At 44.3% G+C, this 19206-nt stretch overlaps 1 protein-coding gene across 1 annotated transcript in view; it reads left to right on the top strand.

Annotated features, from left to right (window-relative positions):
- Positions 1 to 19206, top strand: part of SGPL1 (sphingosine-1-phosphate lyase 1) — a 98716-nt gene extending 79510 nt beyond the window's left edge. The window contains exons 10-14 of the mRNA XM_060768846.2: positions 1830 to 1979; positions 3171 to 3409; positions 11523 to 11669; positions 13966 to 14086; positions 17110 to 19206. Coding sequence (XP_060624829.2) covers positions 1830 to 1979; positions 3171 to 3409; positions 11523 to 11669; positions 13966 to 14086; positions 17110 to 17253 — 801 coding nt within the window. The 3' untranslated portion in view covers positions 17254 to 19206. The remainder of the gene's footprint in view (positions 1 to 1829; positions 1980 to 3170; positions 3410 to 11522; positions 11670 to 13965; positions 14087 to 17109) is intronic.

The following is a 19206-nucleotide window of genomic DNA, read 5'->3' as shown; positions in this document are numbered from 1 at the left end:
TTTATTATATAATATTAATTATAATTATAATTATTAAATATTTCCAGCATTTGGAAACAATAAACATTGATAAAATCACGATCTGTCAACTGCAAAAAGTCACCTTACTTGGATCTGTTTAAGGAGCTCCATTGGCTGCCGTTCATTTTCCGGTCCCAATTCAAGGTGCAGGTGCTTACCTACAAAGCCATAAACAGTTTGGGACCCGCCTACCTGCGTGACCGCATCTCCATATATGAACCCACGCATTCCCTTCGATCATCTGGAGAGGCCCTGTTCACGATCCCACCTGCGTCACAGGCGCGTCTGGTGGGGACGAGGGACAGGGCCTTCTCTGTGGTGGCCCCCCCCCCCAACTCTGGAACTCTCTCCCCAAGGACATCAGACAAGCCCCAACGCTGGCTGTCTTTAGGAAGAATCTGAAGACCTGGCTGTTCCAGTGTGCCTTTCCAGAATAGGAAACTCCTGGCATCAAGTCCCAAATGCACTTTGTTAGAGATTCAGGATTATTTGCACATTGCACCTACCTCCAAATACGTCTACATATCACTTGTCAAGTCCAGCACTTTTAAATTTTATCTATTACACTTGGCCTGGCCCTTGGTTTTAAATGCGTCACTGTGCCATTGTTATTGTTTTTTAATTGTTCTAATGCTTTGCTTGATGTTTTTATTTGATTATGACTTTTATTGTGTATGTGTATGTTATTGTTGTTGGTGGCCTTGGCCTTCGTAAGTCGCATCGAGTCCTTCGGGAGATTTTGCGGAGTATAAATAAAGGGGTTTTTTTGGTTGTGTCAGGAGCGACTTGAGAAACTGCAAGTCGCTTCTGGTGTGAGAGAATTGGCCGTCTGCAAGGACGTGGCCCAGGGGACGCCTGAATGATTTGATGTTTTTATCATCCTTGTGGGAGGCTTCTCTCATGTCCCCGCATGGGGAACTGGAGCTGATAGAGGGAGCTCATCCGCCTCTCCCCGGATTCGAACCTGCGACCTGTTGGTCTTCTGTCCTGCCGGTGCAAGGGTTTAACCCACTGAGCCACCGGGGGCTCATAAATAAAGTTAATAATAATAATAATAATAATAATAATCTGCACGCATCATTCGAAAACACATCACACAGTCCTAGATGCTTGGGAAGTCTTCAACTTGTGATTTTGTGATACAAAATCCAGCAAAATCCAGATTTTATTTGCTGTGACATAATGTATTTTTGTTTCAGTAAAATAATAATAATAATAATAATAATAATAATAATAATAATTTTTTTCATGTCAAGAGCGACTTAAGAAACTGCAAGTCACATAATAATTTTATTTTTTACCTGTCTCTCTTCATGGCTTGAGGCAGGTTACAGCATAACTAAAACACATAAGAATCCTATAACGTGAATGCAGGCTCCAAGATGTTCAAGTATTCAATTGCAGTAGAAGATTTCTTCAAGGGAAGACAGGATAAAAACATATTCCCCATATACATAATTTCCGGTGAACAGTTCAGAATATGAAGCCACCGTATAGTGATTCAGATCTACCATTAGTTTGCTTCATTATGATTAAATTACCATTAGTTTGGCTGTTATAAATGGAAAGTTTAATAGGCATTACCAAAATCATAATCAACTCATAATACTCTCCCTACTTGCAACTCGAAAGTTTGAGATGGTGTATTTCAGGGAAAACCATTGCATCTTTCCCAGGAAGAACGCCTGGACTTTTCCAAAAATGAATCCTAGATATTTTGAGGGTTCAACCTCTGCAAGAAGTGTGCAGTCAACATTGCTTTAATTTATTTATGAAGTTAAATCCGTTTATTTCTTATCTTGCCACAGCTTGCAGTGAAATATGACATTCCCTTCCATGTGGATGCCTGTCTTGGAGGCTTTCTCATTGTCTTTATGGAGAAAGCAGGGTTCCCTCTAAAGCATCCTTTTGATTTCCAAGTGGAGGGTGTCACCAGTATTTCTGCAGATACCCACAAGGTGAGTCAAAGAGGATCTGCTTGGAATTCTGCACTGATTTCTGCAGTCTCTAAACTGGTTCAGACCTATTTCCTCTTAACCGTCCTTCCAAATGAACCCTACTTATCCTCATTTAGTGTAAAGGTAAAGGTTTCCCCTTGATATTTAGTAGTTGTGTCTGACTCTGGGGGGTGATGCTCATCTCCATTTCTAAGCCAAAGAGCTGGCATTATCCATAGACACCTCCAAGGTCAAGTGGCCAGCATGACTGCATGGAGCGCTGTTACCTTTCCGCCAGAGTGGTACCTATTGATTTACTCATATTTGCATGTTTGGCAGAAGCTGGGCAGAAGCTGGCAGAATTTTGTGTAGAGTATGGAAAAAATGACCCTACTTTCAGTTATTCAAATAGATCTACTGAATCAGTTGAAATAGTATTAATTCATTGCTCGGCCCTAGTTGGAATTAGCAATTAGATTTAAGCCTTGCATAGTGTCATAACTTGCATAAGACTGCAGTAATGGGTACTGTATATTCTGGCGTATAAGACTACTTTTTAACCCAAGAAAGTCTTCTCAAAAGCCAGGGGTTGTCTTATATGCGGGAGTAGTCTTATGCATAGGAGTCATCTTATATGCGGAAGTAGTCTTATACGCTGGAAGTCGTCTTATAGAGCGGATGCTGAAACTTCCAATCTGGATAGGAGAATCTGTGATTGCTGCATATGGTGGGGGGAGCTCAAAAATGGCAGTGGCCGCGTCCCTGACATATGCAGCGACTGTATGAAAGCATTAATATTTGAGCACACGGTGCACACACACATACATATTAGGCTTGTGTGCGGATCTGTTTTTATTTGGTACCTTTCGTACCTTCAAGAGCACGTAACAGGAAGGGCCCTCCTGGTTAAACCATCAGAAAGCAAAGGTGTCACTCTCTCAGCCACCCGTATGGACAGTGTTGCATTTGGGAGCATTTCTGATTTCTGGATAAGGAATGTTCAGCCTGTAGTAGTAAGAAGGCTTTATAAAATGTTTACAATATTTCAGCATTTTGTTGAGACATTTAATATTGCACTTTTACCCTGTGGCTCCCATTAGAAGGAGTTGCAACCTATCTGTAGAGTATAAACTTCGCATTGCTCTTAGCTGTGGATTTACATCAAGAGCTGTTTTGATTAACACCTTCCAATTCCCATCTCTTCTATTGCAGTACGGTTATGCTCCAAAGGGCTCTTCTGTAATACTGTACAGAGACACAAAATACCGGCACCATCAGTTTTTTATCGCTCCTGACTGGCAAGGAGGGATCTATGCCTCCCCTACCATAGCGGGTTCCAGGCCTGGTGGCCTCATTGCAGCTTGCTGGGCAACAATGGTCCACATAGGAGAAGATGGTTATGTGGAGGCCACGCGGAAAATAATTTCAACAGCACGGTACCTTGAATCAGAGTACGTACAAGGCTTGAGTTATTGCTCCCTTCATTTGTTTTCCCTCTTTTTGTCTTGGTCAAAGGAGGGAACCAGGTGAACTAGAATACCAGGAAGCAAATAGCAGCCTCATTTTCTGTCTAGGAAGATAATGTCTAACAACCTTCTGGAAAGTAGATGTCAAGACCCAGGCCAGGCAGAAACACAAACGGCACCGTTGGAGTTAAAGGAAGGTGTTTAATGTCTATTAGCAAAACAAAGGAGACTCTTATCTTCAGAGATGTAAACTAAGGAAGCTTGCAGTCAGCAGAAAAGTAAACAAACCAGTCTCAGTCAGCCTTGACTGACGAAAAGGAAAGTCAGTCTTTAAACCAAAACAAACAGCTTGAATTCAGCAAGGAAACATAGTCCATTCCAAAAGCCAACGAAACAGCATACGGCAATCCTCATGAGGAGCGGTCCAATGAAGTTAACAGGAACAGGCAGAGGCGTAGTCAGACAGTCCGAGGGTCAAGGCACAGAAGACTCACGAGTCAGGAACCAGCAGGGTTGTTCACAGGGTCAGGTAACACGAAGCTGCAACAAGAACTCAGGGCAGGAGTTAACACAAGGCACACGGCATGCGACACTTTGAACTCTGCGATTCGTCTGTCCCCAAGCTGCTGCTTAAATCTCATCCGAATCGCTGGAGTTACTGTCAGCTGGGTCCAAATCCTCAGGTGAATCCAGGCTGCGCCATTGTTGCCAGTCAGCACTCCGTGCTCCATCCTGCAAAGAATCATCTACAGCCCAATCATCCTGAAAACCCTGGAATTCACTACTTGAGGAGGGGGCATTAAGGACATCCATGACTTCCTGCACTTTAGTCCAATCCAGATCTTCCTCTTCGCTGTCAAAGTCCCCACAATCTGCTACATCTCTCGGGCGCTTAGCAACAGATCCTACATCGCTATTTGAGCTGCTGGCTGCTCTTTTTACACCTCTGTAATCGTCCAGCTCCATCTCCTCGCGAGTAAAACCTGCAAAATCCTCCTCATCGGTACTCTCTAGAAACAAGTCCCTGATCCTTTTCAGCTGCTGCTGAGCTTCATCATTCTCTAAGCCACGTTTCCTTCTACTACTGGTAGTAGGTGCATGAGACAGACGCTGAGTCTCAACACTATCCCCCCCCTCCAAGGCCCCCCCCTCCACAGGCGGAGCCATAGGGCGGGAAATACTCTCAGTCACTTGAGGTCGAGATTCAGAGGTAGCTAACTTGAGCATAGAGCGATGGAACACCGGGTGCACTTTCAAAGAAGGAGGCAGTCGCAAACGAAAAGCTACAGGCGAAATCTGCTTAACAATACAATAGGGACCCACATAACGAGGCGCAAACTTGCCCCCAGACGGTTTGAGATGCTTGGAAGAGAGCCAAACAAGATCCCCCTCCTTGAGTTCAGCACCCTCCTGCCGATGCCTATCAGCCTGCGCTTTCTGAGCATCCTTGGCTTCTATAAGAATACGGCGAGCAACATCATGTAAAGCAAGAAATTCATTGGAGCGGTACACAGGATCTGTGGAAACAACATCATGCGCCGGAGCCGACCCCCACCTGGGCTGCATACCATAAACCAATTCAAATGGAGAGTGGCGACTGACAGCATGAGTCGCATTGTTGTAGGCGAATTCCGCCACAGGGAGCCACTGCACCCAATCCCCAGCTTGCTGCAAACAAAAACAACGCAAATACTGTTCCAAAAAGCCATTCACTCGCTCCGTCTGGCCATCCGTCTGTGGGTGAAAAGCAGAGGAGATATTGAGCTTGGTCCCCATCTGGGCTTGGAATTGCCTCCAGAATCGTGACACAAACTGAGGGGCGCGATCTGAAATTATAGTGTCCGGAGCCCCGTGTAACTTAAAGACATGCTTCATAAACAACTTGGCCAACCCAGGTGCTGTGGGAACCTTAGCGCACGGTACAAAATGTGCCATTTTCGAAAATAAATCCACTATAACCCATATACAGGCATATCCCCGTGCCCTAGGCAGATCTGTAATGAAATCCATAGAAATCACTTGCCAAGGTCTCTCTGGCACTGGCAAGGGAGATAACAGGCCGCTTGGCCTCCCAGGAGCATGTTTGCATTGTTGGCACACCGCACAACTGTCACAATACTGCAAAATGTCCTGCCTCATTTTAGGCCACCAAAAATTTCTAGAAATTAGTTGCACGGTCTTAAACCTCCCAAAATGTCCTGCAGCTGGTTCATCATGGTGGGATCTAAGAATCTCAAGACGCAAACTGCCTGCAGGAACGTACAGCTGCTCTCTGCGCATTAAAATCCCACCCTCATTGCGGAGGTTAGCGATTACAGGTTTTTGGCCATTCTCCAACAGAGTTAGCTGTTCCTGAGTCCAAATGTCCGCAGCTTGTGCTGCCTTGACCTGGTCACAAAGATCCCCCGCACCCTCCATTAAGTTCAAGGCTGCTGTAGGTAATACAGTCTGCATAATGGGTGCTGTATTAGTCTTATATTCAGATTTCCTAGACAAAGCATCCGCTCTCAAGTTCAATTTCCCCTCAACAAACTCAACTCGAAAATCAAACCGGCTAAAGAAGATAGCCCACCGGATCTGACGCTGGTTCAATTTGCGGGCAGTTAGCAAATGCTCAAGGTTGCGATGGTCAGACCGCACCACCACCTGGTGCCTAGCGCCTTCCAGCCAGTGCCTCCAAACCTCGAAGGCCACCTTGATCGCCAAGAGTTCTTTCTCCCAGATTGTGTAGTTCTGCTCACATGGAGATAACTGGCGTGAGTAAAAGCCACAAGGGCGCAAGATACCAGTCGCATCCAACTGGGACAGGACCGCTCCCAATGCGTAATTGGAGGCGTCAGCTTCCACCACAAAGGGACGATTCACATCAGGTTGGCTCAGGACTCTCCCATCAGCGAAGCTGCATTTGATGGTCTCAAATGCCCTCTGAGCCTCCTTAGTCCACGCGAAAGGCTGGTCCTTTTTCAAAAGGCGAGTCAACGGCACCGTGATGTCTGCATAATGGGGAATAAAATCTCGATAATAATTAGCAAAGCCCAAGAAACGTTGCACATCTTTCTTGGAAGTGAGTTCCTTCCAAGAATGGACAGCGTCTACTTTATGCGGGTCCATTTTCACCTCCCGCCCCGAAACGATGTGTCCCAGAAACTCCACCTCAGAAACGTGAAATACACACTTGGAAGCCTTGGCAAACAGGCCGTGTTTCCGGAGCCTCTGTAACACCATCCTCACGTGTTGTCGATGCTGCCGAAGATCTTTCGAGTAGATCAAGATGTCATCCAGATAGCAAACCATGAATTTGTCTAGAAAATCTCTAAACACATCGTTCATTAACCGTTGAAACACAGCTGGTGAGTTACATAACCCAAAAGGCATGATTAAAAATTCAAATGCGCCGAGATACGTGTTGAAAGCGGTTTTCCACTCATCGCCTTCCTTAACTCTAAGCAAGTTATAGGCTCCCCTTAAGTCCAGTTTAGAAAAGACGGAAGCGCCTTGAACGCGAGACAATAACTCAGGGATTAGTGGCAACGGATAACGATCCCGTATGGTAAACTTATTCAAAATACGATAGTCACAAACTAAACGTAAATCACCCGTCTTCTTGGTCACGAAGAAAACTGGAGCGGCAGTAGGGGAACTGGATGGTCGGATGAACCCTTTGGCCAGATTCTCCTCAATGTAGTCCTTCAAGGCCTGACGTTCTGGAAGAGACAAAGCGTACACCCTACCCGCAGGCAACTTGGCGTCCTCCATCAGCTTGATCTGACAGTCATAAGGCCTATGGGGTGGGAGTTTGTCAGCCTGAACCTTGCTAAACACGTCATAATAATCCTTATAACAGTCCGGAACCCCCTCGATATCCGTTGGATTTACTGCCAACGTGCCACAAACGGCTGGTGCTAAGGTAATGGTCTTGGCTTGCCAGTCTATTCTGGGATTAATCTTGGACAGCCAGTCCATGCCTAAAATGATGGTATACCTAGGCAGGGTAATCACATCCCAGGAAAACCAGCCCTCTACACCCTGAGCCTCCCACTTCAGGGGCCCAGTTTCCAGGGTGACAGACCGGTGGCCAACTAAAGCTCCATCTGCTCCTTCCACCCACTCTGGCTGTTTCTTCTTATGTAACTCAACGTGATGTTCAAAAGCGAAGCCTTTGTCCATATAGGACCCTGTCGCCCCAGAATCCACTAGGGCCCAGGTGGAGAATTTATTACCTTGACTGGAACAGAGTTCAATGGACAAAAACACATGGTCCTTACACCGGGGCCACTGAACCACTGGCCCTAATGTGCTTGCCCCTGAGCACATTAGGGCTGGCCTTTTCCCTGCTCCTTAGGAACCTTGGCCGGGCAGTTGCGGGCGAAATGGCCCCCCGCACCACAATACAGACATAAATGCAACTGACGCCGTCTCTCCTTCTCCTCCTTGGACAGCCGGCGTTGACTCCCCAGCTGCATTGGCTCCTCAGTATCCAAACTGGAACAGGCAGCGGCGGTGTTGACATTAGAGGGGACGGCGGGCAAGGTCTGCGGCTGTAAATACCCCTCCTTCCGCAGCATGTTCTGTCTTCTCTCCAGCCGAAGAGCTGTTTTAGTCAATGCCTCCCAGGTCTCCGGAGGTTCAAAGCGTGCTAACTCAATCCTTAAAGCTGGAGCAAGCCCCGCTGTGAAGCAAGTCATAAAAGCTTTCTCGCCCCAGTCTAAATGCTGTTTCAAGTAATTGAAACGATTCAAATAGTCCGTCACGCACTCCTTCCCTTGCTTGATAGCATGTAATTCACGACTGGCATTTTCTTCCTGGAGAGGGTCTCCAAACACCTCCTTAAGAGCGTCCAAAAAGCCAGCGTAATTATTCAGTAAGGGGCTATCACTGTTAACCAAATTTACAGCCCACTTACCCACTCGGCCCGACAGGAGGCTGATCACAAAAGCCACTTTGCTTTCATCAGTAGGGTAATCTGTTGCAGGCACTTGCTTAAAATAAACCTTGGTCTGCATCAAAAACAGTGGCAAACCATCCTTTTCTCCAGAAAAGCGCTCGGGGACAATAACACGAGCCTTGCGCGGCCCGCCAGCCGATCCTCCCCCATGGAGTGCATCAAATTGCGCTTTTAAAAGGGCTATCTGGTCTGCCAACTCACCAAGAGATGCCATGCCTCCTGCTGGGTTTGTTTCTGGCAGAGTTCAATCTGTCAAGACCCAGGCCAGGCAGAAACACAAACGGCACCGTTGGAGTTAAAGGAAGGTGTTTAATGTCTATTAGCAAAACAAAGGAGACTCTTATCTTCAGAGATGTAAACTAAGGAAGCTTGCAGTCAGCAGAAAAGTAAACAAACCAGTCTCAGTCAGCCTTGACTGACGAAAAGGAAAGTCAGTCTTTAAACCAAAACAAACAGCTTGAATTCAGCAAGGAAACATAGTCCATTCCAAAAGCCAACGAAACAGCATACGGCAATCCTCATGAGGAGCGGTCCAATGAAGTTAACAGGAACAGGCAGAGGCGTAGTCAGACAGTCCGAGGGTCAAGGCACAGAAGACTCACGAGTCAGGAACCAGCAGGGTTGTTCACAGGGTCAGGTAACACGAAGCTGCAACAAGAACTCAGGGCAGGAGTTAACACAAGGCACACGGCATGCGACACTTTGAACTCTGCGATTCGTCTGTCCCCAAGCTGCTGCTTAAATCTCATCCGAATCGCTGGAGTTACTGTCAGCTGGGTCCAAATCCTCAGGTGAATCCAGGCTGCGCCATTGTTGCCAGTCAGCACTCCGTGCTCCATCCTGCAAAGAATCATCTACAGCCCAATCATCCTGAAAACCCTGGAATTCACTACTTGAGGAGGGGGCATTAAGGACATCCATGACTTCCTGCACTTTAGTCCAATCCAGATCTTCCTCTTCGCTGTCAAAGTCCCCACAATCTGCTACATCTCTCGGGCGCTTAGCAACAGATCCTACATCGCTATTTGAGCTGCTGGCTGCTCTTTTTACACCTCTGTAATCGTCCAGCTCCATCTCCTCGCGAGTAAAACCTGCAAAATCCTCCTCATCGGTACTCTCTAGAAACAAGTCCCTGATCCTTTTCAGCTGCTGCTGAGCTTCATCATTCTCTAAGCCACGTTTCCTTCTACTACTGGTAGTAGGTGCATGAGACAGACGCTGAGTCTCAACAGTAGATGTAAAGGGGAAATGGGAGACTTTTCCTTGGGTGTGCAGCCAACCTGCAGGAGAGTTGCCAAAAATTGCATAGCCAAGGATCTAGAATCATAGAGTTGGAAGAGACCAACCCCCCTGCCAAGAAGCAGGAAAATTGCATTCAAAGCTCCCCCGACAGATGGCCATCTAGCCTCTGTTTAAATGCCTCCAAAAAAGGAGCCTCCACCACACTCCGGGGCAGAGAGTTCCACTGCTGAACTGCTCTCACAGTCAGGAAGTTCTTCCTAATGTTCAGATGGAATCTCTTTTCTTGTAGTATTGGGGAAATACTTTTTGGGGCATGAGTATGTACTGGATCATCTGTTAAGCACAAAATAATTGTACCCATAGGAACAACTCCCTGTTGGTCATGGGAGTAGTGTGTGCCAAGTTTGGTACAACTCCATCATTGGAGTTCAGAATGCTCTTTGAATGTCAAGCTCTATTTTCCCCAAACTCCACCAGTGTTCATATTTGGGCATCCTGAGTATTCATGACAGGTTTGGTCCAGATCCATCATTGGCAGAATTCATGCTCTTTGATCGTAGGTGAACTATGAATCCCAGCAACTACAACTCCCAAATGACAAAATCAACCCCCCCCCCAGCCCCACCAGTATTCAAATTTGGGCATATTGGGTATTTGTGCCAAATTTGGTCGAGTAAATGAAAATACATCCTGCATATCAGATATTTACATTATGATTCATAACACTAGCAAAATGACAGTTGAGAAGTAGCAACAAAAATAATGTTATGGTTGGGGGTCACCACCACATGAGGAACTGCATTCAGGGGTCACAGCATTAGGAAGGTTGAGAACTACTGTTAGAACATGTCATTTTGGTCAGCTGAGCTTCCAAACATCAGACCTCCTCTTAAGAGTCTCTTAAGCTTTTGACTTTCAGGAATTTAATATAATACAATAATCATGTAGCTTTATATATTTGTATGTTAATTATGTAAAAAAATTAGCTTATATAATTGCATCCTCATCATACAGCATTTCCAGTCGAGTGGCATTGCTTTTTAAAAATATTTTTCATGTCTAGACACATTGTTTCTATAGACATGTCATCATAAAATGAGCATATCTCTGCCTTACAAGGCATATATTACATGTAGAATATAAGCATGTTACTTGTGATACATAATCATTACTATTATTGACAGAATTTCCATTACATTAATTCCTAACCTGGGCTTTTGCAGCACATACATAGGTTCATCCTTCCCCAATACTCCATATTAGTTATCCCTCAATTACAAAAACACAAGTGTCTCTTTTCCAAGGAAGCTGATTCCCCAAACAGTAGATGGAAGGGACTTTAAAGTCATGGTCATGTAAATTTATTTCAGCTTGAAAAGATGCAAAGAAAGGCTGTAGTACCTTTGAGACGAATTGAGAGAAAGAAATTTCTAGTATAAGGTTGTGAGGAGGCTAATAATATAATATATTGTATGTATATATATCTTGTAAGCCACTCTGAGTCCCCTTCGGTGTGAGAAGGGCAGCATATAAATGTCGTAAATAATAAATAAATAAGTAATTGGAATCCACAGAATGTTGTGCTGGAAATGGCTTTTTTTTTTCCCAGTCCAAAAGGTGCTACAAGATTCCTTTCTATTTTACTAAGATTTTTTTTTTCAGTGTCGGGAGTGACTTGAGAAATTGCAAGTTGCTTCTGATGTGAGAGAATTTGCCGTCTGCAAGGACGTTGCCCAGGGAACGCCCAGATGTTTTACCATCCTGTGGGAGGCTTTCCTCACGTCCCCGCACGAGAAGCTGGAGTTGACAGACGGGAGCTCACCCCGCTCCCGGATTTGAACTGCTCGTCTTTCAGTCAGCAGTCCTGCCGGCACAAGGGTTTAACATTCCTTCACCTTTCATTTTTTTCAGGTTGAGGAAAATTGACAACATCTTCATTTTTGGAAACCCTGAAGTATGTGTCCTTGCTTTGGGATCGGACACATTTGACATATATCAGTTATCAAACTTGTTATTAACTAAAGGATGGAACCTGAACATACTGCAGTTCCCACCAAGGTGAGAACACTGAGACCGATGTCCTTTTGATGCACAGTATATGAGCCGTGAACAATGGAGGAATAAGGCCAGATGTTTCCTTGGTCTAGCATGAATTTTCTGACAAGCCATATGAGTACAGTAGGCATTCTGCCATTAAAGCTGGAGCAAATATGACGCAACTATGATCAGCTGATATTGGGAACCTGGATTTTCCAGAAATGTGTCCAATTTGTTTTGAAAAGCCATTTAATGCGGTGTAATGATTTGAGTATTGAGAAACCTGGGTTCCAATTCCTTCTGGGTCATAAGAAACTCTGGTTGACCTTGGGCAAACCTCAAAGGAAGGCAGTGTCACCTCCCACCAAATAAATCTTGCCAACTAAATTCAATGATAGGATCGAAATGACTTTAAGGCACACAGCTCTCTACACCGAATTCTGGTCAGGACTCGTAAGTATTTATTATTTATTTATTTACAACATTTCTACCCCGCCCTTCTCAACCCCCAAGAGCGGCCAACACTGGTAACAATTTGATGTCAAGTATCACAATATAACAAGAATATAAAACCATAAATACATAGAAATATCTTTTAACTTCTTTGGATAATGCTAGTTTCTAGTATTACGTGAGAAGGAAGACAGATTTTCTCTATCCTTCCACCCCACCAAGGAGTGCCTTTCCCATATCTATGACATTGTATTTTACCATTGATTAATAGCCAGGTTTGTTCAAAGTTGAAATTGTTAATATGGGTCATTTGGAATATTGTATTTCCTTCTCTAGATCATTGAGAGCTCATTTGGGGGTCAGTTGGTTGGATCTGGCTTTAGACTTTAAAGCCCTAAATGGTTCTGGCCTGGCTTACCTGTCCGAACGCATCTCTTCCTATGAACCATCTAGGTTACTTAAGATTGTCTGGGGAGGCCCTGCTCTTGGTCCCACCTCCTTTGCAGATGCGACTGGCAGAAATTAGAGACAGGGCCTTCTCAGCGGTGGCCCCTCGGCTATGGAACTCTCTCCATAGGGATGTCAGATCGGCCTCCCTCCCTCCTAACATTTCGAAAAAGAGTTAAAACCTGGCTCTTTGAGCAAGCATTCGCAGATGCAGTGTAACAGGCTAATTTAAATCCACGGAACAATTGGATGATGCGACTGGAAAATGATTTTAGTAATGAGACGCCGAGGACTTGTGTTTTATTGCTTTTATTTTTATATGGCTTGTACTATATGTCAGTGGTTCTCAACCTGTGGGTCCCCAGGTGTTTTGGCCTACAAGTCCCAGAAATCACACCAGTTTACCAGCTGTTAGGATTTCTGGGAGTTGAAGACCAAAACATCAGGGGACCCACAGGTTGAGAACCACTGCTATATGTTAATGTTTTAACTATATTTTATGTTGTTGGGGGCATTGAATTATGCCGATTGTAAACTGCCTTGAGTCGCCTTTGGGCTGAGAAAGGCGGTATATAAATAGGGTAAATAAACAAACAAACAAACAAACAAACAAACAAATCTGTTCTCCCAAGCAGTATTATCTGGACTCCAGGAAGCCCTGCCAAATGTTAATCAATATGGAATATAAGACTTTATTTGCGGTTTCATTTCAGAAAAGAAAAGAAAAATGAAGATTTGATTTTAAATTGTCTCATGTTTGTAATCATAATATGGAGAGAAGACATGGAGCCCCCCCCCCCACCCCAGTAATTTACATATATCTTTGTATAGTGATACCTTGGTATCTGCTGGTACAGTAGAGTCTTGCTTATCCAACATAAACGGGCCGTCAGGACGTCGGATAAATGAAAATGTTGGATACTGCTCTGGCTCCTTGGAGTCCGCACAGTGGTATTGGCCAAAATGGGGAAAAAAGAAGGAAACTAAAAACAAGGCCTCTAAAGGGGAAATGCTGGAGAAAAAGGGGGGTGGGGGGCGTTGGATAAGAGTGTTGGAAGGTTGGATAAGCAAAGGTCGGATAAGCGAGACTTTACTGTTTTTGGGTGCAGGACACTGGAATACCAAAATCTGTGGATACCCGTGTCTCATGAGAGACAGTGGTGTTCCATGTATAAAATGGCACAACTAAGGGGTGTTTTGTGTGGGTATGGATTTAAAAAATATTTTCAAGCTGTGGATGGTTGAATCAGTGAATACAGAGGGCTAACTATTTTGGCACCAGTTCTAGTGCATGTTCGGTTCCCCCTGGATTGCAGAAAATGTTATAGGACTAAAGAGAACAAATGCAGACTTTTGTGAAACCACTTGCTTATGAAGAAAGATGTAATGTTGTCTTCCCTCTGCACTTTTTCCTCAGTATTCATATTTGCTTAACGCTCCTGCACACGAAGCCTGGAGTGGCAGAACAACTCTTGAAGGATATCAGAGAATGCATCAAGGAGATCATGAAGGACCCCAAAGCCAAGACTACTGGAATGGTAAAATGGCGCTTAATTTTCAGCGGGGTTTTTAAAATTGAATGTATGATAATCTGAAGTAAGAGATGTATTGAAGCAGGGCAAAATAATGGAAAGTTAGTTCAGACAAACAGGTGTATTTCTGGTCAGTTCAAGGAATTGGGCTCCAGCCTACTTTGGACAAGGTTGTTCTTCCAATGAGAAATCACATGTATAGTTTTGGATACTCCTAGATTCTCTTGAATAATAATAATAATAATAATTATTATTATTATTATTATTATTATTATTATTATTGTCGTGTCAGGAGCAACTTGAGAAACTGCAAGTCATTTCTGGTGTGAGAGAATTGGCCGTCTGCAAGGACGTTGCCCAGGGGACACCCGGATGATTTGATGTTTTTATCATCTGTGTGGGAAGCTTCTCTCATGTCCCCGTATGAGGAGCTGGAGCTGATAGAGGGAGTTCATCTGCCTCTCTCCGGATTCGAACCTGCGACCTGTCGGTCTTCAGTCCTGCCGGCATAGGGGTTTAACCCACTGCGCCACCGGGGCTCCTAATAATAATAATAATAATAATAATAATAATAATAATAATGGTCCCAGTGGTGATTGGCACACTGGGTGCAGTGCCTAAAGATCTTGGCCTGTACTTAAAAGCAATTGGCACTGACAAAATTACCATCTGTCAGCTGCAAAAGGCCACCCTACTCAGATCTGCATACATTATTCACCAATACATCACACAGTCCTAGACACGTGGGAAGTGTCCGATGTGTGATCCAATATAACAGCCAGCATAGTGATCTTGTTTGCTGTGTATCAAGTATAATAATAATATAGTAAAATATTATTATTATTATTATTATTATTATTTCATTTCTTGCCCGCCTCTCCTCACAGCTTGAAGCTACCCAGATTAACAGGAATGACCTTTGTGCATCTGAGTCAGGTGTGTCACATATGCCTATTTCTAGAGACAGAGAAATAGGCCATGATTATTTAAACAAATTCTCTACATTTCTTTTACCATGCATCCCCTTTAAATATCATTTGTGCCATGGACTGCCAAGATTTAAAAGCCTGAAGTGCATGAAACATTTAAGAAACAAGTACATGCTGTAGGGCTTAAAACAAACCTTAAGGAAGTTACATTTCTGGAGATCAACAATGAACAACCCTAACTCAACTAAGTCAGAAGTTTTATTTAATTTAGAATGCAGTGCATAGAGGCATTGAATTGTTGCTGACTGGAAGCCGTCCTGAGTCCCCCCCCCCGCCCCCCCCCCTCCCCGGGGGTTGAGACAATGTGTAGGGCTGAGTTAGAACTGGTCATTTTCAAAGGCTTGTTGAAACCACCAGGTCTTCAAGCTCTTACGAAAGGAGAGGAGGGATGGGGCCTGTCTTATTTCTCTTGGAAGGGCGTTCCAGAGGCGGGGGCCACCACCGAGAAGGCCCTCTCTCTCGTCCCCACCAACCGTGCTTGAGACGGTAGTGGGACCGAGAGGAGGGCCTCCCCGGAAGATTAGAGGAAGGAATCTGGGTAATTAGTAGGAGGAATAAGGCCATATTCGACAATGTGTAGGGATGAGTTAGAACTGGTCATTTTCAAAGGCTTGTTGAAACCACCAGGTCTTCAAGCTCTTACGAAAGGAGGGGAGGGATGGGGCCTGTCTTATTTCTCTTGGAAGGGCATTCCAAAGGCAGGGGCCACCACCGCGAAGGCCCTCTCTCTCGGTCCCCACCAACCGTGCTTGAGACGGTAGTGGGACCGAGAGGAGGGCCTCCCCAGAAGATTGGAGGAAAGAATCTGGGTAATTAGTAGGAAGAATAAGGCCATATTCAACAATGTGTAGGGCTGAGTTAGAACTGGTCATTTTCAAAGGCTTGTTGAAACCACCAGGTCTTCAAGCTCTTACGAAAGGAGAGGAGGGATGGGGCCTGTCTTATTTCTCTTTGAAGGGCGTTCCAGAGGCGGGGGCCACCACCGAGAAGGCCCTCCCTCTCGTCCCCACCAACCGTGCTTGAGACGGTAGTGGGACCGAGAGGAGGGCCTCCCCGGAAGATTAGAGGAAAGAATCTGGGTAATTAGTAGGAATAAGGCCATATTCGACAACGTGTAGGGATGGGGCCTGTCTTATTTCCCTTGGAAGGGCGTTCCAGAGACGGGGGGCCACCACTGAGAAGGCTCTCTCTCTCGTCCCCACCAACCGTGCTTGAGACGGTAGTGGGACCGAGAGGAGGGCCTCCCCGGAAGATTAGAGGAAAGAATCTGGGTAATTAGTAGGAATAAGGCCATATTCGACAACGTGTAGGGATGGGGCCTGTCTTATTTCCCTTGGAAGGGCGTTCCAGAGACGGGGGGCCACCACTGAGAAGGCCCTCTCTCTCGTCCCCACCAACCGTGCTTGAGACAATAGTGGGACCGAGAGGAGGGCCTCCCTGGAAGATCTTAGAGCTCGTGCTGGTTTACAGAAGGAGATACGATCGCAGAGATAGGGGGGCCTAAACCGTTTACCTACCTAATTTAATCTTCAAAACTACGAAGCTTTAGGTATGCGCCTCCATCCGTGATGGTGAACCTATGACATGCGTATCAGCACTGACACGCATGGCTATTTTTGATGACACGCAGACACATGCAGCCGCATACAAAGAAGTACACCTTATAAGAACCAGTCTAATTTCATCCTTAAATTTGTAAAAGGCTCTACAAATTTAACATCTGCACGTTTGACCATTGTTCACTCCATAACTCAGCATGGATTATACATTTTTCTTATTTATACTATAAATATAGCAAAATTATGGGTTTTTTTCTCGAAGTGACACCCCCACTCAAGTTATGCTCAGGTTTTTGGCAAATGTTGACACACCAAGCTGAAAAGGTTGCCCATCACTGGCCTACATTATAATTTTTTTTCTGATTCATACAATGGGTTTTATTAAGTTTTGAAAAAAGGAAGTTATGCTGCTGCACCCTGTAGAAGGAAGTCATTTTGCATTTATTGACTCTCTGCCTGTCGTTCTTGTTTGGTATTCTAGGGTGCTATCTATGGCATGGCACAAACCATCCCCGACCGAAGCATGATTTCAGAGATCGCCGGGGGTTACTTGGATTGCCTATACTGCACAGATGTTCCTTCATCGGCAGATGCACAAATGAATGGCTCTCCAGGCCACCATTGATTCTGGCATGACTGTTCTTCAGTGGCTAAGTGGCATTCTAAAGATATCTAGGGAAAGTCAAACACAACTTGGAAGACGTTCTTCCCGCAAGTGCAGGGCACATGGCAGCTTTGATCATCTGTTTCATAAAATCCCACTTGCTTCCTAGGATAAGCACAGACATCTTTGTAACTTTTCCTTGGCTTTGATATCTTTCTAACACTAACTCTTTGTATTTCTTTGTTCTGGTTGGTCTTCCGAAAAGTAGCTATATTTTCTAGTTAAAGCAAGTCATTCCATCGCTGCTCAGGTCTTTAAAATCTGTTAATTCCCTACCTTTTCTGTCACCTTTTTTGTGTGTGTTGAAGAGGGAGCTGTTGAAAAAGCCAGGATACTAGCAGCCTCCCCAGACTTTGGAATAAGAACTGAAACGGTGTAAACATTGTTCAGATTGTTATGTATGGGGATCTGCTTTGGATCCCAAAGAGATTACAGGGAGGAAGTTTCAAGGAAGGAATTGTGCTCTATTTATTTTCAGCACTCACTTGCATGCAGGAAATATTTTTCTTCTTTTCCCTGGAGTTTTTAAAATGCCACCCACAATTTTAGCCAGTTGTGTGTATCTGTGGAAAGACAAAAGTCCCGAAACAGTTCTTTTGTTTGCTTCAGGTAAAGATACTGCCCACTGACGGAAAGGCTAGGAAGCTATACTTACGATTCCTGGGTACCAGCATCCCATTTGAGAAGACCAGATATCCTATCTGGTCCACTTCAAAGCCTTATACTCGGCTGAGAGTCTGTACAGAAGTGTGGCATGGATTTTAACTCTCAAAATTGATCTTACGTTCACATAGTAGCAAATTCTGCCTTTTAAAGATTTTCTTGCTAATACATTGACTGTGAGGTACATCCTTGAGAAAGGATGTGTCGGTTTTGCCTTAATGTTAAAGGCAGTCCTTCTGGGAAACCAGGAAGGAGGCCAAAGACTCTTTCAAACAGATGACCAACTCTTTCACGGTACTACACTGAAAATAACCTCAGTGGCAAATCAGCCTCAGGTATAATACTCCCCACCCTCCATTGTCTGAGCCAACCTAATATAACAGAGCGAAGGGGCAGGCCTCCATAATGGTTGTATGGAGGTGTGGTTTGAGTTGTAAACTATTTCCACCTTGTTGTTCAAGTTTTCTTCTAGAAAATAGTTATAATTATTGTGTGAAACTTCTGGGGCAAAAGGCAAGTAACCACTAGTTTGCTCCAAGGCTTGGACAAGGGTTGGAGTAGTTTCCAGTCAGGTCTTGAGCCATTTCTGTATATCACTAGGTGTCCGAAGCGTTTTATCATCTATTTCTGATATTTTAGAGGAAACTTAGTGATGAATTTACAGCCATAGACTTCTGAAATGCTTCCTCTTCTCATCTCAAGCCAGTCCTTGATGGCTTGATGTGTTGAGATTGGATAAACATTCACCATTTTCACCATTGTGAATTTTGGGAATAAGGGTCAATCCCTTGTAGCCATCTTTTCTCTTAATTCTGAATGGAGGGAGCACAAATTGACTTGAATACTGTTCCTTGAGACATATGTGTGAACAGATGTCTATTGTATATTTCAATCAATGCAAAGGTACGGTTTCCATAGCACTGTTTTATAGTATTTAAGAAAGGGAAATATTTGACTGTCATGTCCTAACCATATACTCACCTAGACGGATCTGATAATCTTATTTTTCATCCAAGTTGTAGAGTGGAACAAAGCTCTTTTCAGTTTCTGCAAGATCTGAAGCTTTGCAATTCAAGTCAATCTCTGTTTGCATACTGTTGTACAGAAACTTCAGTAGGACTGTTGTGAATGCATAGCCCAGTTTATTTCATTATATAGACGGTTTCAGGTTTAAAATAAAAAAGGGCAAAATGTTTCATTTTAAATGTTGAATAATTTCTATGCAAAATTAAAATCTGAAATATACATTTA

Source organism: Anolis sagrei, chromosome 3 (assembly GCF_037176765.1).
Source record: "Anolis sagrei isolate rAnoSag1 chromosome 3, rAnoSag1.mat, whole genome shotgun sequence".
NCBI classification, from domain to species: domain Eukaryota; kingdom Metazoa; phylum Chordata; class Lepidosauria; order Squamata; family Dactyloidae; genus Anolis; species Anolis sagrei.
This window is presented reverse-complemented; position numbering and strand designations above follow the sequence as displayed.